Consider the following 18,109-nt stretch of genomic DNA (forward strand, 5'->3'; position numbering starts at 1 on the left):
GTATGCAAACGGGCGTGCGCTTTCTCTTTGCCCGCGTGGCTCAGTCGGTAGCGGCGCCGCACCCTCAATCATCGCCCTCACAAGTTCAACTCCTCGAGGGGCATCTTTGAACGGAATTTCGAGAACATTATTTTTTTCATGTCCCCCCACCTTTAAGCGTTGTTCACCGTGACGGTAGAGTGCATATCCTGGCTACAAAAATCCTACGAAAAATCTCCTGTTCCCCCCACCTTTAAAGCTGTTGGTCAACGGGACTTAATAAAATTATCATTGTCTGCATAGTTCTACAAACAAAATTTGTATTTTCAGAAATACTTTTGAACATCCTTGTAACGAGCCGGGCCGGGCCTGTCATTTCACAAGTTTTGAAAATTTCAAAAAACACATAAGGGGGACCCTTATGTGATTTTTTCGATCAAATTTATTTTTCGAGTTTTTTCGATATTTTTTGATCAAACAGATTCAAAAAACCGAAAAAAATTGGAAAAAAATTATATAAAGGGCTCAAAATTTGGCTTAAAAATACAGGATTTTTGATACCGGGCCTTCCGGGCCGGGCCCGGCCCGGAATTTTACAACTATGATTTTGAAGGAAAAAAGCTGATTTTAGGGGTTTTCTAAAAAAGTTTGAAAAAACTAATTAAACAAATTCCGTTACGAAAATCAAGTAACTTGGAGAAGGTTGCTTTAATTTGGAGAACGTCACAACTGGTTCTTTAACGTTAGTGCAATTTATCTTATTTCCTGTAACATATATCAAAAAGTTGTCAACTGATAAAATGTTAATCATAATATCAGAAATATTCTATCTGTTGACCACATTTGGGTATTACTCATAGAAGCCGAGATAAATTATGCCAAAATTGATGGACCCTTCCAATTACGGTATTTTTCTATGTTAAATGTTTAAAAAAACAATTATCAGAAAACGTTCGATAAGTAAAACATGTATTGGGCTTGTCTAAAAATAAAAATTCCCAAAAAATTTCGAAATCTTTGGATTTATAACAGAAAAAGGAAAACTTGATTTTTCTGATTTCGGAAAAAATTCAATAATAGGATAGTGAAAACAAAAAGCATTAAAGAATTATTAACAACGACATAGAATCATAAACTTCATGAAACAGAAAAAAGTTGCCATTTTCCAGGAAACTAGAAGAACTTTAATTTTTTCTAAAATTGAAAAATTACAATGTTTCGGAAAATCCAGAAATATATTTTGGGAGCCTTTTCAACTATTCAATCCGTAATAGCAAGAATTTTCTAAAAACGCGTCTTCTTTAAGAAATATTCCAATATTTGTTATAGTTTGGAACTTTCAGAATTAAAAACATATTAAATTTTGCTGTCGATGCATAATTGCTTATCAGATGTTGCAAATGAAATAGTTTCATGTGAGTTTTCAACGTTTACCCTATACATAATCTTCCTTATATATAAAACGCTAGAAACGTCTGTTGGTCCTCATGTCACGATGTCCGGTTTTGAAAAGCTTGAAAAATACGTATAGGCACGTGAACTTTTATGAAAAAGTGAGAAGCGAAACGACGAACCAGTAAAAATTAGATTGAATCACACCGAAGGCGCACCAGCTTGCTGGTAAAATCATAAAAATCGATATAGTATTACAAGTTTCATGAAACAGTGAAAAATATGTATTTTCAGAAATACTTTTAAAGGGAAAAATTGATTTTTAGGGGTTTTCTGAAAATGTTTGAAAAAAAGTAATTAAAAAATGTCCGTCACTAAAATTTGATAAATTTTTGATGTTAAAAAAATGTTTCAATTCAAAAATTTCTCTCTGTTTTGACTGATCCTGAAACTCAAATCCAATTGATCTCATTTCCTGTGACAGATGTCAAAAAGTGGTCAACTGACAAAATATTTATCAAATTATCAAAAAAATTTTGTTAGTTGAATACTTTTTGATATCTCTTTCAGTAACCGACATAAATTACGTTAAAGCTGATGGGCCCTGCTATAACGGTTGAAAATAAAGTGATTGTGGATAGTCTGTTATTTTTTCGATTATTTATTTTAAAAATTTGAATAGTTTTAATGTTTCAAGTATTACAGAAATAAATGCAAATTTCAGAAACACTCCGATAAACGGTCGACGGGTATTCACTTTTTAGAAATTAAAACTTTTACCCAATTTATCTCGCTATATTCAAAAGATACCAAAAAGTGGTAAACTGATAAAATGTTTATCAAGATATCAAAAATATTTTGTTAGTTGATGACTTTTAGATATCTCCTACAGTAACCGACATAAAACCCAAACTTCCAAGCCTCACCTTAAACGCCACCACATATCCATTAGTTTTCAATGTCTGCTTAACAGTGCTGATATTCAAATGAGTAAACCACTGACAATTATCTGCTTTTACATTATAGGCCAACTGAAAGCTATTACTTAATAACCGCTTAATTACCCTAGCTAATTACCACACATTCTGGAGTCTCCCAACAAAATTTGATGCATTTTATCCAGGAAAAACTAGATTCTGTGTTAAATGATTTGAAAGTTTGTGGTTTCCCATAAACTTCAATCATTGAGTATTCCGCGAAAATTGGGGTGAAAAGGAATTGAAGTAAAAATAGCATAGTTAGGGATTTGTGAAAAAAATGGGGAAAAAACATGTGCCAAACTTTTTTTTGCAAATTTTTAGGGTCCATGGAGATTTCTAAAAATACCAAGTGCAAAAAAAGGCGGTTCAGAAGTTTGTAATTTGGAACAAAACAACTTTCTTTTAGAAAAATTTCACAGTTTCATCGAGTTTAAAACACTGGAAACTGATAAATTTTTAATATTGTAATTGAGAGGACATTAATAAAGCAAAAAATAATTAACAGAATGGAAAGATTGGGAAAATCGGTCTGGAAGCTTTTAGATACCATAAAAAAGGAGACCAAAGTTTGATTCAATTTTCCTCAGTTACTGTGAGGGATATCAAAAAACCGTCAACTGATAACATATTACTCATTTTATGATAAACATTTCATCAGTTGACAACTTTTTGATTTTTTAAACAGGAAGCAAGATAAATCAAAATTTGAAAATTCAAAACATAAGACTTTTTTTTCGGAAAATTGAACTTTTTTGTCTGATTCACTAACTAGGGAAGGTTGTAACTGGGGTATGGGGATTCGATAAGAGACCTATATCATTCGAAAGCTGAGAATGAGATATTTTCAAATCTATATTTAGATTTTGCTGCGGGCAAAAAAAATCTTCAAAAAAATTTAAAAAACTTATACAACATTTTCAGACTTCCAGAGGGATCAGAAAAAAACACAAAAAACTATTGGGGGGAGGAGGGGTCGAACCTATAGCTTGTCAGATATTGCCCTTCCCTCCTCGCCACTACACCACACTTCGCTGGTTTCCTCCCTTCTCCCAATGCGTATAAGAAAGAGGGAAGATGAGGCGCTCGGCGGACTCAAATTTGAGCCAAATTTCAAACCTTTTTTTTTCTCGAAACTGGTGAGCCCGCAGCAAAATCTGAATATAGATTTGAAAATGTCTCATTCTCAGCTTTCGAATGATATAGGTCTCTTATCGAATTCCCATACCCCAGTTACAACCTTCCCTAGTAAGCTCATAATAGTATTTGTGAAAAATTTGAAATACTGCCAACTGGCTTAAAATTTCATATTTTCAGGTTATCATAATGTTGTTTTTCCTATTTATTTCCAAATTCCGATTTCCTATTTTTGCGAAAATTAATGTTTTTTTTTTAAATTGACAATATATTCACCAAATTAAAATTGACATGAAAAATCTATATTTTTTAAATAATTGCAACATTGAATATTTATTTAAATTTTTGAAATGGGAAAAGTTGAAAAAAACCAAAAAATGCTATTAAGATTTAGAAACCCTAATTGAACTAACTTATAACCCATTTATCTCGGTTGTTCTGAAAGATATCAAAACGTGGTCAGTTGATAAAATGTTTATCATATTATCAGCAACATTTTGCCAGTTAACCACTTTTCGATACCTCTTACACGAAATGAGATAAATCAAAAACTGAAAAACAATTCGAAGAATGAAAATGAGATTTTATCTGTTTAATGAAGGTTATAGGTTTTTATCATTAACCAGCAGGCTGGTGCGCCTTCGGAGCAATTTAACTTTGTTTTTTTACTGATTCGTCTCTCCGCTCTTCATTTTTTTCAAGGGTCACGTAAATCTATATTTATTTTTCAATTTTTTCAAAAGCGGACAGCCTGACAACAGGACAGACAGACGCGTGTAGCGTTTTATATAATAGGAAGATTTTTAATGCTGCCAATCAAGGCTGTGTAAAATAACGGCTGGCCGCGGCTATTCTTATAAAAACGCGTGAATAAAAATTCATTTAGTTTTTGAAGAATTTATTTTTTTTTGTCCTATTTTTCAAAAAAAAATCTACGTTTTTCATGAAACAATTATTTTAACAGGCCGTGAAAAGCCACACGGCCGGCCTCGGCTAGCCGCGGCTTCTTCAAATATTTTTTCTGAAGCCGCGGCCGGCCTTTGCACAGCCTTGCTGCCAATTGAAAAATTGCTTATATTTGAAATTTTCAGAATGCCATAACGTCATTTATCCAATTTCCGGCTTCGACTTTTGTAAAAATTAATATTTCTCAATCAATATTCATTTTCAAACAATGTATTTTCAAACAATGTACTACATCTACATTGAAAATTTTCCTGTGAAATGAAATTATTTCTTGAATACTTAAAACATTGAAATGTTTTGAAGTTTTTGAGCTAGAAAAATAGAAAAAACGCGAAATATGCGGAATCCCAAGTTTTTGGTGTTGTAATAATAAAAAGGGACATTAAGCTCAAGCCTATTTTTCTAGGATCCTGTCAAAGATATCAAAAAGTTGGCTACTATCAAAATATTACTGATATGATGATAAACGTTTTGTCAGTTGACCACTTTTTGATATCTTTTATAGAAAACGAGTTAACCTGGCTCCAAGTTCAAGGACAGTTTATCGATGTCATATTGGTATAAACATTGGTATAGGTATATTGGTATAAATATAAACATTCTCGCAACACTCAACACATCCCTGTGACAGTAATTTTTTTTCTCTAATTTTCCAATTTTTTTAGGTCTCACTTCGAACTTTTATTGAGTTGAAAGCACACCGAAAATTTAAAATAGCCAAAAAAAAAGGAAAATCGTGTGACCTGAAAACCGGTTTTTTCGTCTTCATTTCATCAGTTATTTTTGTGTCAATTAGCGATTTTTTAATTGGTCTCTTTTTCGAATTGATAACAAAATGATGATACCGCGCATCTCCACCGTCTTGTTGACCCGATATTTTCAATCCATTTTCTCTGTTCAAAATGACCAAATTTGTCTTTTATTTTGTTATTATTTCTGTGATTTTGCAAGTAATCGAACCGGCGTTAACTGTTTATCCAGTCAAGGTAAGTTGTGTAATTTAAAGATACGCCTGTTAAATAGATATACATTGAAATTAACTAATAAAAAATCATTCGAAACGGAAATTTTTTCAACTTTGGGTTTCAACTTTCTTAAACCACACAGCTAATCCCTGAATTTTCTAGAAACCGGTGCACACTTTATCGCCTTCCTTTCATGAAGGGTTTGTCGGCGAGGTGGTGTCGGGGATGTGGTGTCCCCCAGTGAGCGGGAGGCCCGGGGTTCGATCCGTATTGTGCTTTTTTGTTTTTTTTTTTCTTTTTTCAAAGTTTAGCGACACTTTAGGAATCCTTCTAATAGTAAAGTTCAGACAATTTTTAGAAACTATAATTTATTTTCATAAAACAACAACGTCTGAAATTAGCACCCCTAGAAACTCTAGAAGAAAAAAAACTATTTTAAAACCGTAACAAAGATTCCAGATCGGTGAAACCCTAATTCTCGATATTGGTCGAGAGGTGAAGGAATGGAAAAGGGTCAGAAATGGAATCGAAGAAACTATCAGACCATGTGGAAATATCGATAAAAAATCAGATGCCCCTTGCAATGTTTGGATGACAGCGGTGAGATTTTTTTTCTTTAAATTTTGAGCTTTGAGCTTAATTATCTCGGTTGCTATGAAAGATATCGAGCCCCTTTAAAGTTGCTTTTAAAATTCCCAGTTTCATAGAGTTCATAAATGTATGTTTGCAGCCAATAACACGGTTTGTTCAATAGATGTCTAACATATATCAAACATCTGCCAACTTGCAAAATAATGAACATTTTATCAGTTGACACCATTTTGATATCTGTCACAGGAACTGAGATAAATTGTGTTGAAGTTTAGCGCAATTGAAGTTTTCAGAATTCCAAAAAAGCTAGCGACGGAAGAGAACATATGAATGAGAATGGAACTTTGGTAATTGACAATTTCCAAGAATCAGATTCCGGTGATTATTTCTCGAATGATGAGTTGGAGAGGGTAATTTTGGTAGAAAAAAATCGACCAAAATTTTTTTCCAGGTCCATTATACCGCGGATGGGCAAATTTGGAAGTTGGCCAGATCGAAAATTGCCGTTTTCCCGCTTGATTGAGTTTTTTTTTGTGTTAACTGGACTCTCGAAACATTTTTCAAAGATCAAATAAAATTGGCTTTTTGAAATTATAGAATTCCCACTAACGATTGAATTGAAATCCATAAAATTCACAGCTTCATAGAGTTCACAAATTTGTGCTGTTTGGCGTTTAACCAATACCGCAGTAATAATATATATGAAAAACATAAAAAACCAAAAACCCAGTACATAGATTACATAATTTTTATTTGCACCACAAATCACAAGTTTGTAATCACATTGAAATTTAGTTCTCTTTTCTCAAGAAAAACTTTTCAAATTTTGGTCTCATTCTTCATCTTCCAATCCTCAATCAATTCCTCTGATTTCTTCCACAATTCATCCTGTAATTGCTCATCTCTAGCCACTTTCTTATCCAATGACTTCTCATCATCCCAACACGATTCCCAATATCTTCCAGAAACTTCTTTCACTTCCGGATGAGCAATACAGTATACACTTGTCGCTGCTCCTTGACTCGAATTCTTTGTGAATGGAGTTGATATAACCCCAAAGACTTTGGATACTGCAGAATCTCTATGAAGGTCCGTACGTACTCCAGAGCCAGGATGTACTGAATAAGTACTGATTCCGTTGGAAAATTCGTTCCGGTGAATTTTAAATGCTGTGAGCATGTTGCACATTTTTGAGCTGTTGTACAGATAGAGATACATTTTAGAGGCATCTTTTGGACAGAGGATTTCTAGTTTTTTATCAATCGGTTGGTCGGATTTGACACATGAACGATTTGCCAATGCAGAAGAGACAATGACCAAACGAGAAGGTGCAGACGAGCGGAGAACTGGCAGAAGATATTGGAGGAGCTGAAAATTATTTATCAGGCAGAACCACGAATTTTCTCTTTTGGTTAAGGGAAACTTAATAAACTATTTGAAACAGTCCAAGAGTACAAATCATATGTCCCCTTTTAAAACGCCACCGTATACTTGCGCTTTGACCTCAATTATCTCAACAACTCCACTACAGCAAGAAATATCAACTTAAAATGTTAGTGATATCTTGACACACATTTTATCAGTTGACAATTTTCCGATATCTCTTAAAGGAATCGAGATAATTGAGCTCAAAACGGATGTAGTTATGATGTTTGAATTGTTCCCATATTAAATAACTTGGTGAATTAACAACAAATGATAACAGTTAAATAAAACAGAAAAAAAAGTTTGAAAAGTTTACCATAAAATGAGCAAGATGATTAATTCCAAAATGTGCCTCAAATCCGTCGGATGTCATTTTTGTCGAGGGTCCCATGACTCCAGCATTTAGGATTAGTCCGTGAAGGGGCCTGGAACCAGACAAGTAAGTAAGTTGATCTTTGAGCCAATTTTTCTTGGTTTCTTTAAAAGGTATTAAAAAGTGGTAAACTGATAAAATATTTGTGATAGTGTTATGAATATTTTGTCAGTTGATTACTTTTCGATATCTTTCAAAGGAAACAAGAGGAACCTGGTCGAAATTTTCAATTTAACCACAATTTTATCGTTATTGAGCATTACCTGAGAATTGCTTCTATTTCTGGAAGACTTGAAACACTTAAGTTTTGTGAATTTTCAAGCTAGAAAGAAGGAAGAAAACCAATTCGTTGACATAAAGAATTGAATAGAATGTTTAGGAAAATCTCTATGGAAATTGGTATCTTCACAGTAACTAAGGAAATTGGGGTGATCTAAAATTAGTGGTCAGGGGGCAACGCTATTAGAGATTTTACGGTTTTTTAAATAGAATCAAGAAGATAAAGTTATAAGACTTTTAGACGTATTTAATATACAATCTCAAAAAAGAAGCAATGATCCTAATAAATAGAAAATAAAAAATCAGCTAATATGAGAGTCATGAAACCGGTTTTACAGTTTTCACAGTTCTCGACTCTCTGAATATTCCAATTGTTTGTAAGTTTTACCAAGAGACACTTAAAGGTGGGGGGACAGGAGATTTTACGGGGGATTTTTGGGGCCAGAGTATGCATTCTACCGTAACGGTGTACAACACTTAATGTCACTCTGCGTACAGCAGTCGCCCTCGCCTTTATGTATGCAATCGGGCAGCGGCTTTCTCTTTGCACGCGTAGCTCAGTCGGTAGCGGCGCCGCACCTTCAACACTCGCCTCGACAAGTTCAACTCCTCGAGGAGCATATTTAAACGAAATTTCGACAACATTATTTTTCTCATGTCCCCCAACTTTAAGACGCGTTTTCTGTAGAACTCAACTTCAGGCCTATTATCCACTGTTCAGAAAAATTCAAACTTGTTTTTTCTGGCTGATTTTTCATATATTGCATGTTTTAGGACTTCTAAGGTATATGAGATATAGTATGTCTCGACCTGCAAAAATATGGTCGTGGGGTGTTAAAAAAATTTTTTTCAAAAGTGAAATAATGATTAGGTCTTATCGTAGAACGTTTTTAAGCACTATTTTGAACATTTTTTGTATTGGCACTATATTTATATTCTTCGATCTTCCCGGGAAAAATTTCAATTTTTTGCGAAAAAGCTATTTTTTGTACCAAAAAATTACCGCCCTGAAAAAAATTTCCATTATTTTATAAAATTAAACATATGAAATTTAGATTTTACATCAAAAAATACATTAGAAACTGTTTTGAGATAAAAGATAATTGTAACACCAAGTGTAAACACCAAAATCGACCCTCTCCGATTTTGTTCAAATTTTTACTAGAAACAGTATTTTTGATGGGTAGTATTTTCGCAAAGTTTCAGAATCCGTGATCATCGTCTTCGTGCATTTCTGGAGCTCGTATTTTTTTCATCGAAAATGGACTTGGCAGCAATTTTTGTCGCTTTTTTGGGGCTTTTGAAAATACTACAAAAATAATGAAAATTTTTCTCAGGACGGTCATTTTTTGGTCCAAAAATAGCTTTTTGCAAAAAAATTGAAATTTTTCCATGGAAGTTGGAAGAATATGAGAATAGTGCCAGTACAAAAAAATGTTCAAAATAGTGCCTAAAAACGTTTTACAAAAAGACCTAATCATTATTTCACTTTTGAAAAAAAAATTTTTTTAGACACCCCACGACCATATTTTTGCAGGTGTGGGACATGTTGGGACAAACTACATTTCATATAACTTAGAAGTTCATAAACATGCAATATATGAGAAATCAGCCAGAAAAAGCAAGTTTGAATTTTCCTGTACAGCACTATTTTTGGTTCTGTCAGAGAATGTGTCTTAAAGAGTTAAACTCGTGAATTACTGTACCGCTAATCTACACGGTCACTAGCAATCAGGCCCTTCCAATTGAGAAGATGCACATGAAAGGAGTACGGTAGTCACAATAGTGTAAACACCATTTTTTAGTACACTAACACGCAAAAATGCGCACAAATGTCTATAGAACGGTTTTGCTGCAGTGTAGCTATTCATGATTGCAAATCAGGTCAGAAAAAAATCAAGATTATTTAATGCTTTCTTGATACGGTATTTTTTTTCAAAATTTTTACAAAGTACACAAAAATGAATTTTCTAGCTCCCTAGTACTGTGAACAATTTTTTACAGTTTCTGACACTTTGTGTAATCAAGTCACTAGTTTGACAACTGATATTCTTTGATAAATATCTTAAAAAAAAATACTCACCACTTCTTCTCCAAATAGACTTCTCCAGCTTTCCGAACGGAATCCAACGAATTCAAATCACACTTGACGATATCAATCTGTGCATTTGGTTTCTGCTCAATGAATCGTTTTTTCTGCTTCTCAGATTCCTCCGAATTCCGATTTAACATCACAATATGGGCTCCTTTTAGTACTAGATCTCTTGCAGTATCCACTCCAATTCCAGATGTTGTTCCAGTGATTGCTATCGTTTTTCCAGAAAGATCCAATTCTTCGAGGACCTGCAAATTTGTATAGAAAGTCCAGAATAATGTATTTGAGAAGTCCCGAAATTGGCAACATTTTGGAACGGGAATAAATTTTATAAGTTTAAAAATCTCACCTCATGAGCAAAACTTCTCGAGTGGAATAGTCGTTTTCTTTGATTTTCAGTACCTACCGGAGCCATTTTCAGACAATTTTTAGATCAAAAAACTTCTCTAGCCACCTTTTTTATAGGCAAAGAACGAAAATTGGTCGCCAGGAGAAACTTAGTGTAAACAACATCAGCAGAAAACATTGTGTCTATGAGAAAATATGACACAAAACGAGAGAGTGTGTGGAAGTGAGAGACTTAGAGAAGCGGCGGTGAGTCAGGTCACAAAATTAGGAAAGGGGAAGACATAAAGTTTTGTGCTCAAAGTTTTGGAAATGGATATATCTTCTGGGCAAATTGTGGAATTTGGAGATATTGAAAAACTTGAAAATCTATAAAAGTAGTAAGCTAAGTGTCGTAGGTTTAGCGAACAAATAGTTATGGAGAAAGTGAAACAGTGAATTTTAGTTTTAGGTTTTTTTGTATTCTGATTAATTTTGATAGCAGAAGTTTCTAGAATCTATAAGTTTAAAATAATGGAAATTTCAGAAACTATGTGATTCGGAACAATAGAAGACAAGTCGACCGACTTTTACAATATGCTGAAAAGGTTAGAATGTGACTGAAACTGTAAAAAACGGGAACTTTAGGAATTTTCTAGAAAATTCCAAGAAATTGGGAAAAAATGAAATTTCGAAAACGTTTCTGAAGAATATTCCTTGAAGATGCAAACTCGTTATTAGAAACATCAAATTTTATCAAAATTTATCAAGAAATTGAAACTGAAAAAATGTATTTTTGAATTATAAAAAAACTAAATTCTGAATTAATTTAAAGGAGGCGAGACAGCAAAAATTTCGGGTGACAGTTCGGGGGTCGAAATCGCGCCGCGCTTATGTAGACAATCGGTCGTCAGGCGCCTTCACTCCCCCGTAGCTCAGCCGGTAGCGGCGATGTACCCCTGAGCTGCCTGTCATGAGTTCAACCCGTATGGGGGTTTTCTATGCAAAATATCAGGAAAACTTTTTTTTTGGTGTCTGACCTCCTTTAAATAGTGGAATCATCTGAATTTCAAAATACCTACAAATTTGAAAATTTGAAAATCTTCTAATTTTTGAATAGGTCCAGGGGCTTCTTATGTTTTTCTAGTATTATTGCATTAACTTTAGCGAAAAATTTTTTACGGAGAATCTGAAACATTGAATCTCAATTTTCAAATTTGTTTTTTGGATTATCGGTTTATTTTGAAAAATTTAGAAATTCATAAATTTCAAAAATGCAATAGATAGTGAAGAAACATCAACTAAAAAGGGCGCAAAAAAGATTAAAATGCGGCTGAAACGGTAAAAACAAGAATTTCAAAAAATTTTAATCAAATTTCTTGGAAATAAGTAAAGCAGAGAAATTCTGTTTCGACGAAATTGGATTTTTGAAAAATCCAAGGCATTACTTATTTCAAAAAATATTCAGCGATGGAAAACGAACTTGTTCAATAGAAACACCAAACTATTTATAAAGTTTAGCAAGTGAGTGAAACTGAGAAAATTGAATTTTTGAATTTGGAAAAAAAATTATTCACACTAAAAGTCCAAGAGACTAAGGCTTCCATTCGGTCGGGAAATTTAGGCGACCGACCGACCACCGACCCCGCCGACCGACAGCCGACCGAACTGACCGATCGGTCGGCGCGCCGACCGTTTTGTCCTCTTGCGCGTCAACGTGTTTGCATACGCTGCATTGTATTTTACGACAAACTACTCACTAAAAGCCTCGTTTGTCGTAAAATAAAGTGATTCGTACGCAAAAATTCGTGTTTTTATGCGCAAAGGCACGAAATCGGTCGGCGCGCCGACCGATCGGTCAGCTCGGTCGGCTGTCGGTCTGCTGGGTCGTTGGTCGGTCGGCGGTCGCCGATTTTCGACCGACCAAGATGGAAGCCTTACAAGAGACAAAAATTCAAACTTGAAGTTTATGAAATCAAGAATATTTTCAATTTTGAGAAAACTAAAATGGCAAGGTTTTGAATCATATATTTATTGCTTCTGGAAAAGACGGATGTTAGCTAATTATCTGAATTTTCAAATATGACCATTCTAGCTGCATTTTGAAACATGATTTTACAATTTTTTAAATGTTAAGTTTAAAGGTTTTTTGATTCATAGTAAGACTGTGGAACAAATCATTTCTTTCTTTTATTCGATTAGTTAAAAAATAATTTGAAACTGCAAAACTTATTATCTCTTGATAATTGTTTTAAAACTATTTGTTTTTAATTCTTTCAATTTATAAATAATCCTGGTATGAAACTACTCAAAATATTCCCATCTACAGAAAGACAAGTTTATTTCAATTATGTGAAACAGGAATAACAATTGGCAACATTTTTTTTTTCAAACGTTTCATTATACTCGCTCCCTGTTCTCCCCCACCTCGCCGCGCTCTCCTTTACGCCCTCCACCTATCTCCTCTTTCGTGTCCTCGGTAGTATAGTGGTGAGTATCCGCGTCTGTCACATGCGAGACCCGGGTTCAATTCCCGGCCGGGGAGAAATCTTTTTTGCTTTTTTGTATAATATTGGATTAGGGTCCTATTGTGCTTTGTTCCTTTTTTTCCCATTTTCAGGAAAAACATATCTATTAGGTTCTTATTTTTATCGTTTGGTCACACTTGTTGGTAGATGCATCAGAAATGAATAGAAGAAGTATATGACTCACTAAAGACAAAAATAAAATGCTTTTAAAAATATTTTTTTGCTTAAAAAACCCAGAAATCAGAATTCTTTAGAATTCCTTAGAACCTAATGCTAACCTAAGACTCCTCCAACCTAATCCTACCTAAAGAATAGAAACAAAAGAGTCTATTGACGTCTTCCATGACGTCTTCAGAATCTATAAAACCTGAAATTTTCTTTGTTTACTTCCCCAAGTCTTGCCCAAAATGAACCGTTACCTCCAGTACGGTAGTGTTGAGGCGATTCCCTACTACAATTGCTCATGGAAATCGTTTGAAGAATGGGAAGAAACCGGAATCAAACGACCGTATCTCGGCTGGCCTCTTGTCATTTTTGGAACTTGTATTGAGCTAATTTACATTCCAATTATCTATATCATATTCAAGACTAACTTAATCAAACATGCCTGCTATAAAATCATTGTGGTGCTTATCAGTATTGATATGAGTGCGACGTTTTGTAGTTGTCTGATCACTGGACCATTGCTCATTATTGGGTCGGTTTTTTGTATGTATCCAACGTTTACGTATTTGGCTGGTGGAATTGCTTTGGGTAAGTCTACATATACCTGTAATAGAAGGGCCCATCTCTGCTCAAATGTGGAATTTTTTATCTAGCTAAAAAGGAAAACTAAGATCTCGACCAGATCTACAAAGTGGTGTATAATTCGATTAGAATCAATTGACAAGGGTTGAGTCTAGAAGCCGGAAAACAGTCAAGACGGAAAATTGGGACTGCGTAGCTCTTGAAAGTCGAAAAAAGTTGAATTTAAAGGTGGGGAGACATGAAAAAAACTGTTCTCGAAATTTCTTTGAAACAAGCCCCTCGAGGAGTTGAACTTGTGGGGTCTAGGATTGAGAGTGCTTCAAAATTACATCTCATTTGCCACACATTTCCGAAAACCAGTACCCAAAAAACAAAAAAATTCTATTGCACCACTTTTATAAAAAAGTTGTTCCTGATATTTTCTGATTGGTTTGGCTGATTGTGAGCGTTAACTATTACAGACGCACTATTACCTTTAACTTGAATTATCTTAATTACCGTGAAAGATTTAAAAAAATCTGACAACTGATAAAATGTTTTTCATAAAATCACCAAAATGTTTTTAGTTGATAGAACTCCAAGAAATGTCAAAAACTGAAAGAGGAGATAGATTTTTTCTGTAAAAAACTTTCAAAATGACCATTTTTGACATTTTTTCTTCCGGAAAACGACCATACATAAATCTATAACCACTAATTAATTTTTAAAAAATCATTTGAATCATCTTGGAACTCCACAAAATCAGATAAAAAATTCTGAAATTATGGTTTTAGACCTGCAATTGTGATCGCGCCAAACTTTTTTCTGTAGATCAAAAATTAATTTGCAGTTCGGAATTGTTCTGTGGGAGAGCGTGTACAGTGAGAATCATGAAGAATTCAGTGACACAAAGTTTCCAAAAAAATATCTGAAATTTTCAAAAAAAATTTCAATCAAAAACTTTGGAATACTGGCACTGTTGATGTTCAAAATTATCTGAAATTCAAAAAACTACTGTAACAGCAAAATTTTGAAAAATGCTTTAAGGTTATATCTTCTGTAAAACTTGAAGTTGACATTGGAAAGTTATTGCAGATTTTAATTGTTTGTTCTAAATTTAAAAAATTACTGTGACAGAAAAGTTTTTTAAAAACTACTGAAAAGGTGAAAATATGATAATGGGATACGCTCTGTCACACGAAACTGCCAAAACTTTCTGGGAATTTCAGAATAACTTCCATCCAAAACGTTGACTTGTTGATTTTCAAGATTATCGAAAAATTACTGTAACAGTAAAATTTAAAAAAAATTCTAGAATATTTTTCTAATGTTAAAACCATTATTCCAGCTTCTATTTGGACCTTGAAATTTAAGAAAAAATCTTGAAGATTTAGACAAATTTTCGTAGAAAAATCGTCTGAATAATTTATTGAAAAAAGCAAAAAAAATTACTGTATCAAAAAAGTATTGAATTTTCTTAACTTTTTCCCGAGCTAGTCGAAGAGAGTATGTACACTGATCAGTTCTTACACATTTTCACCCTTCACTGTGGCTACCGTAATCCAGCTGTCCCTGTAGCTCTATAGCTTCTCTAATACAACCACACTAAAGCCATAAAATTTGTGTTCAATTATTTCGATTCCTGTGAAAGATATCAACATCTTGTCAATTAATGAAACATTGATGATATAATGATAAACATTTTATCAGTTGACACAATTTCGATATCTCTAATAGAAATTGAGATAATTGAGCTCAAAGTTGATGGCTTGGATGTCTTTCTATCGTAGTGTAGTTCAATAGACTTCTACTAACAGTCCGTTTTCTAGAAGCTTCTGAACACTACAAAAACACAAAATTAAACTACAAAATTACAGTATCCTGGTGCATGGCATGTGCAGCTACCGTATCCCTCTTTGCCAATCGTGTCATCTCCATTGCCTTCCGTGAATACGCAGATGCAATCGAGAAGAAATTAGCCTACTCCTCCATCGCTTTCATTTTCCTATACGGTGCATTCATCTACATTTTCACACCTACAGTATGCTATAATTCAGTAATCATGGCATGGATTGCAAATCCATTAAGTGAAGAGTTTCCGAGTGCAGAGGCTGATGAAGCATATCGAAACCCGACTCAAGCATGGAATAATTGGATATTCTTAGTCTCTATTTTCACATTATTCTCGGTTTATTTCTGTATGGTTAAGAAATTGGCACAAGGACAGAAATCCAAGGCTTCCAGATCGGTAAGGAACTTTTTTTTCTTTTTGTTTTCGCCCCCTTGTTCTCGTCGCAACCCCGCATTCCCGCACTCTCTTATACGCCTTCCACCTTTCTTCTCTCCCGTGTCCTCGGTAGTATAGTGGTGAGTATCCGCGTCTGTCACATGCGAGACCCGGGTTCAATTCCCGGCCGGGGAGAATCTTTTTTTGCTTTTTTGTATGATATGGGACAGGGATCCTAGTTTGTTTTTTAACATTTTTTTGGGTAAAAACTTTCAAAAACCAATAAAATTTCAGATTTTCATCCAATGCTCCATTATTTGCTTCTTCAACACCTGTATCGCTCTGGTGTACAACGCCTTAAACTATATCACCTTATCACCTGGAATACTGATTTTTGTCCAATGTTGCTGGGCTATGAACCATGCGTCGCCGGCTTTTATCTATATGACAATGAATCACACGATCCGGCGGGAATACAAAAAATTGGTTTTCGGAGTTTTATCGCAGGTATATCAGAACTAATATTATTGGGATAAAATTACAAAAATTATGAGTTTTCTCAAACAGAAAAAATTCAATTTTTCCAGAAAGTCGAGGATACCAGCACTGCAAAAGTCACCACTTCTCAGTCCAGAATTTGATTTTTTTTCAAATCCAAAAAATTATTTATGTTTCAATATATTATTTTATATTTCATTAGAACTAGCATTATGATTACTGCATCATCGTAGAGATTGTAATAGAAAGGCATCTTCAACTTTAACCCAACTTACCTCAGTTCCTGTAAAAGATATCAAAAAGTCATAAACTGATAAAGTATTTCTGATAATATGATAAACAATTTATCAGTTGATTGTTTGTTGATATCTTTAACAGTAACCGAGATAAGTTATCTCAAAGTTGGAGGACCTTTTTACGCTGATTTAGCAATTTCAAACTTCAATCGCAAATTTGGGAATTTCGGTTTTTTTAATTCAATGATTCAGTTTTTTCTGAGACTTTGCTCGCTCTATTTTATGTCAATTATCCGTGATGGACTTTTGGATTAAATAAACTGCAATTCTAAAAGAGTTAGTTTATAAAATTAACGTTTATACAGATAAATTGTAAAGCATGAACTTTCCTATATCTACACAAAATTTCAGCAAGATTGGTTCACTGGGAAGCGAGTTACAGACGATTAAAGTTAGCATGAGAGAGTGTGTAGAACGAGGAGGGCGCAGACACGTCTAGCTTCTCTGCGCTCTCCTCCTCCCCCACATTCTTTCCCACCAAAAAGGAAGAAGCTGTAACTCCCTTTGAAATAGTCCGTTTTCAATTATCTTTTTAGTTTCAGGTTCCTTGTAATTCATTCTTCAACAGTTTATCAATACAAAACTATTTATTCCAAAGAAGACCCGTTAATCAACCCATTCATATCCTATCAAAACACACACAAAAAGTGGCTAAAAAGAAGTTCTTATCAATAATACAGTGCGGTTTATCACCGTACTTATTCACATGACTAATTGCCCGAAATCCATTTTCAGCTCATTTTGAATCATATCATAAAACAGGGTTATCTCGTAAATCCCATTTCCAGGTACAGTTTCTATTTTCAACTGGTAATGGGCAAAAGCTGGTGTCGTGTCTCCGGATAGATCCGCCACAAATCCATCACGATCTTTGACATTTTTATAGGCGAGCAGATCTTTTTCGGGAAGCAATTTCTTGGAATCCAGAATTTTCGATAGGCTTAAAGGAGCACAAAGTTCTCGGGCTACGGAGAGCTCTCGGTTGAATTCGGAGACAACGGCAGTGGCAATTCTGGAAAATAATACGGTTGCTATATTCTTGTCAATATCAATGTGAAATTTTGGAGAAAAAACATTGAAACTGAAAGATCAACTTTTTTCAGTTGTCCGGAATCGGAATTGGATTTTTCTCGTATTCAAAAAATAAGTTACCGTAAAACCTCTAATAGAACGACACCCGGATCGTCCACTTTGAGCCTATATATCTCATTTTCTGTGAAAGATATCAAAAAGTGGCTAACTAGTAAAATGTTGCTGATATCCTGATAAACATTTTACTAGTTAACCACTTTTTGATATCTTTCAAAAGAAGTGAGATATATAGGCTCAAA

At 34.2% G+C, this 18,109-nt stretch overlaps 5 protein-coding genes and 2 non-coding genes across 7 annotated transcripts in view; 5 read left to right on the top strand and 2 right to left on the bottom strand.

Moving 5' to 3' along the window:
- Positions 1–2,677: 2,677 nt before the first annotated feature.
- CBG13761 lies at positions 2,678–3,649 on the top strand (the record flags this gene model as incomplete). The annotated part of the gene is made up of 3 exons (XM_002632469.1): positions 2,678–2,723; positions 3,273–3,487; positions 3,539–3,649. The coding sequence occupies 3 exons, from the start codon at positions 2,678–2,680 to the stop codon at positions 3,647–3,649; spliced, it is 372 nt and encodes a 123-aa protein (XP_002632515.1).
- A 1,704-nt stretch (positions 3,650–5,353) lies between these two features.
- On the top strand, positions 5,354–6,530 carry CBG13762 (the record flags this gene model as incomplete). The annotated part of the gene is made up of 4 exons (XM_002632470.1): positions 5,354–5,437; positions 5,876–6,016; positions 6,301–6,417; positions 6,459–6,530. 4 exons carry the CDS (start codon positions 5,354–5,356, stop codon positions 6,528–6,530), a joined length of 414 nt encoding a protein of 137 aa, XP_002632516.1.
- Positions 6,531–6,826: 296 nt separating this feature from the next.
- CBG13763 lies at positions 6,827–10,594 on the bottom strand (the record flags this gene model as incomplete). The annotated part of the gene is made up of 4 exons (XM_002632471.1): positions 6,827–7,375; positions 7,749–7,857; positions 10,168–10,427; positions 10,529–10,594. The coding sequence occupies 4 exons, from the start codon at positions 10,592–10,594 to the stop codon at positions 6,827–6,829; spliced, it is 984 nt and encodes a 327-aa protein (XP_002632517.1).
- Positions 10,595–12,976: 2,382 nt separating this feature from the next.
- CBG29073 lies at positions 12,977–13,048 on the top strand. Its single transcript has one exon. It is a non-coding gene (tRNA).
- Positions 13,049–13,438: 390 nt separating this feature from the next.
- CBG13764 lies at positions 13,439–16,625 on the top strand (the record flags this gene model as incomplete). The annotated part of the gene is made up of 4 exons (XM_002632472.1): positions 13,439–13,784; positions 15,635–16,005; positions 16,279–16,491; positions 16,572–16,625. 4 exons carry the CDS (start codon positions 13,439–13,441, stop codon positions 16,623–16,625), a joined length of 984 nt encoding a protein of 327 aa, XP_002632518.1.
- CBG28840 lies at positions 16,108–16,179 on the top strand. Its single transcript has one exon. It is a non-coding gene (tRNA).
- Positions 16,626–17,480: 855 nt separating the features above from the next.
- Positions 17,481–18,109, bottom strand: part of CBG13765 — a gene marked incomplete at both ends in the record, with an annotated part of 11,915 nt that continues 11,286 nt past the window's right edge. The window contains one exon of the mRNA XM_045244815.1: positions 17,481–17,859. Within this exon, the coding sequence (XP_045095249.1) occupies positions 17,481–17,859 (379 nt within the window). The remainder of the gene's footprint in view (positions 17,860–18,109) is intronic.

This window comes from Caenorhabditis briggsae (genome assembly GCF_000004555.2).
Source record: "Caenorhabditis briggsae complete genome, chrIV, whole genome shotgun sequence".
Lineage (NCBI taxonomy): Eukaryota > Metazoa > Nematoda > Chromadorea > Rhabditida > Rhabditidae > Caenorhabditis > Caenorhabditis briggsae.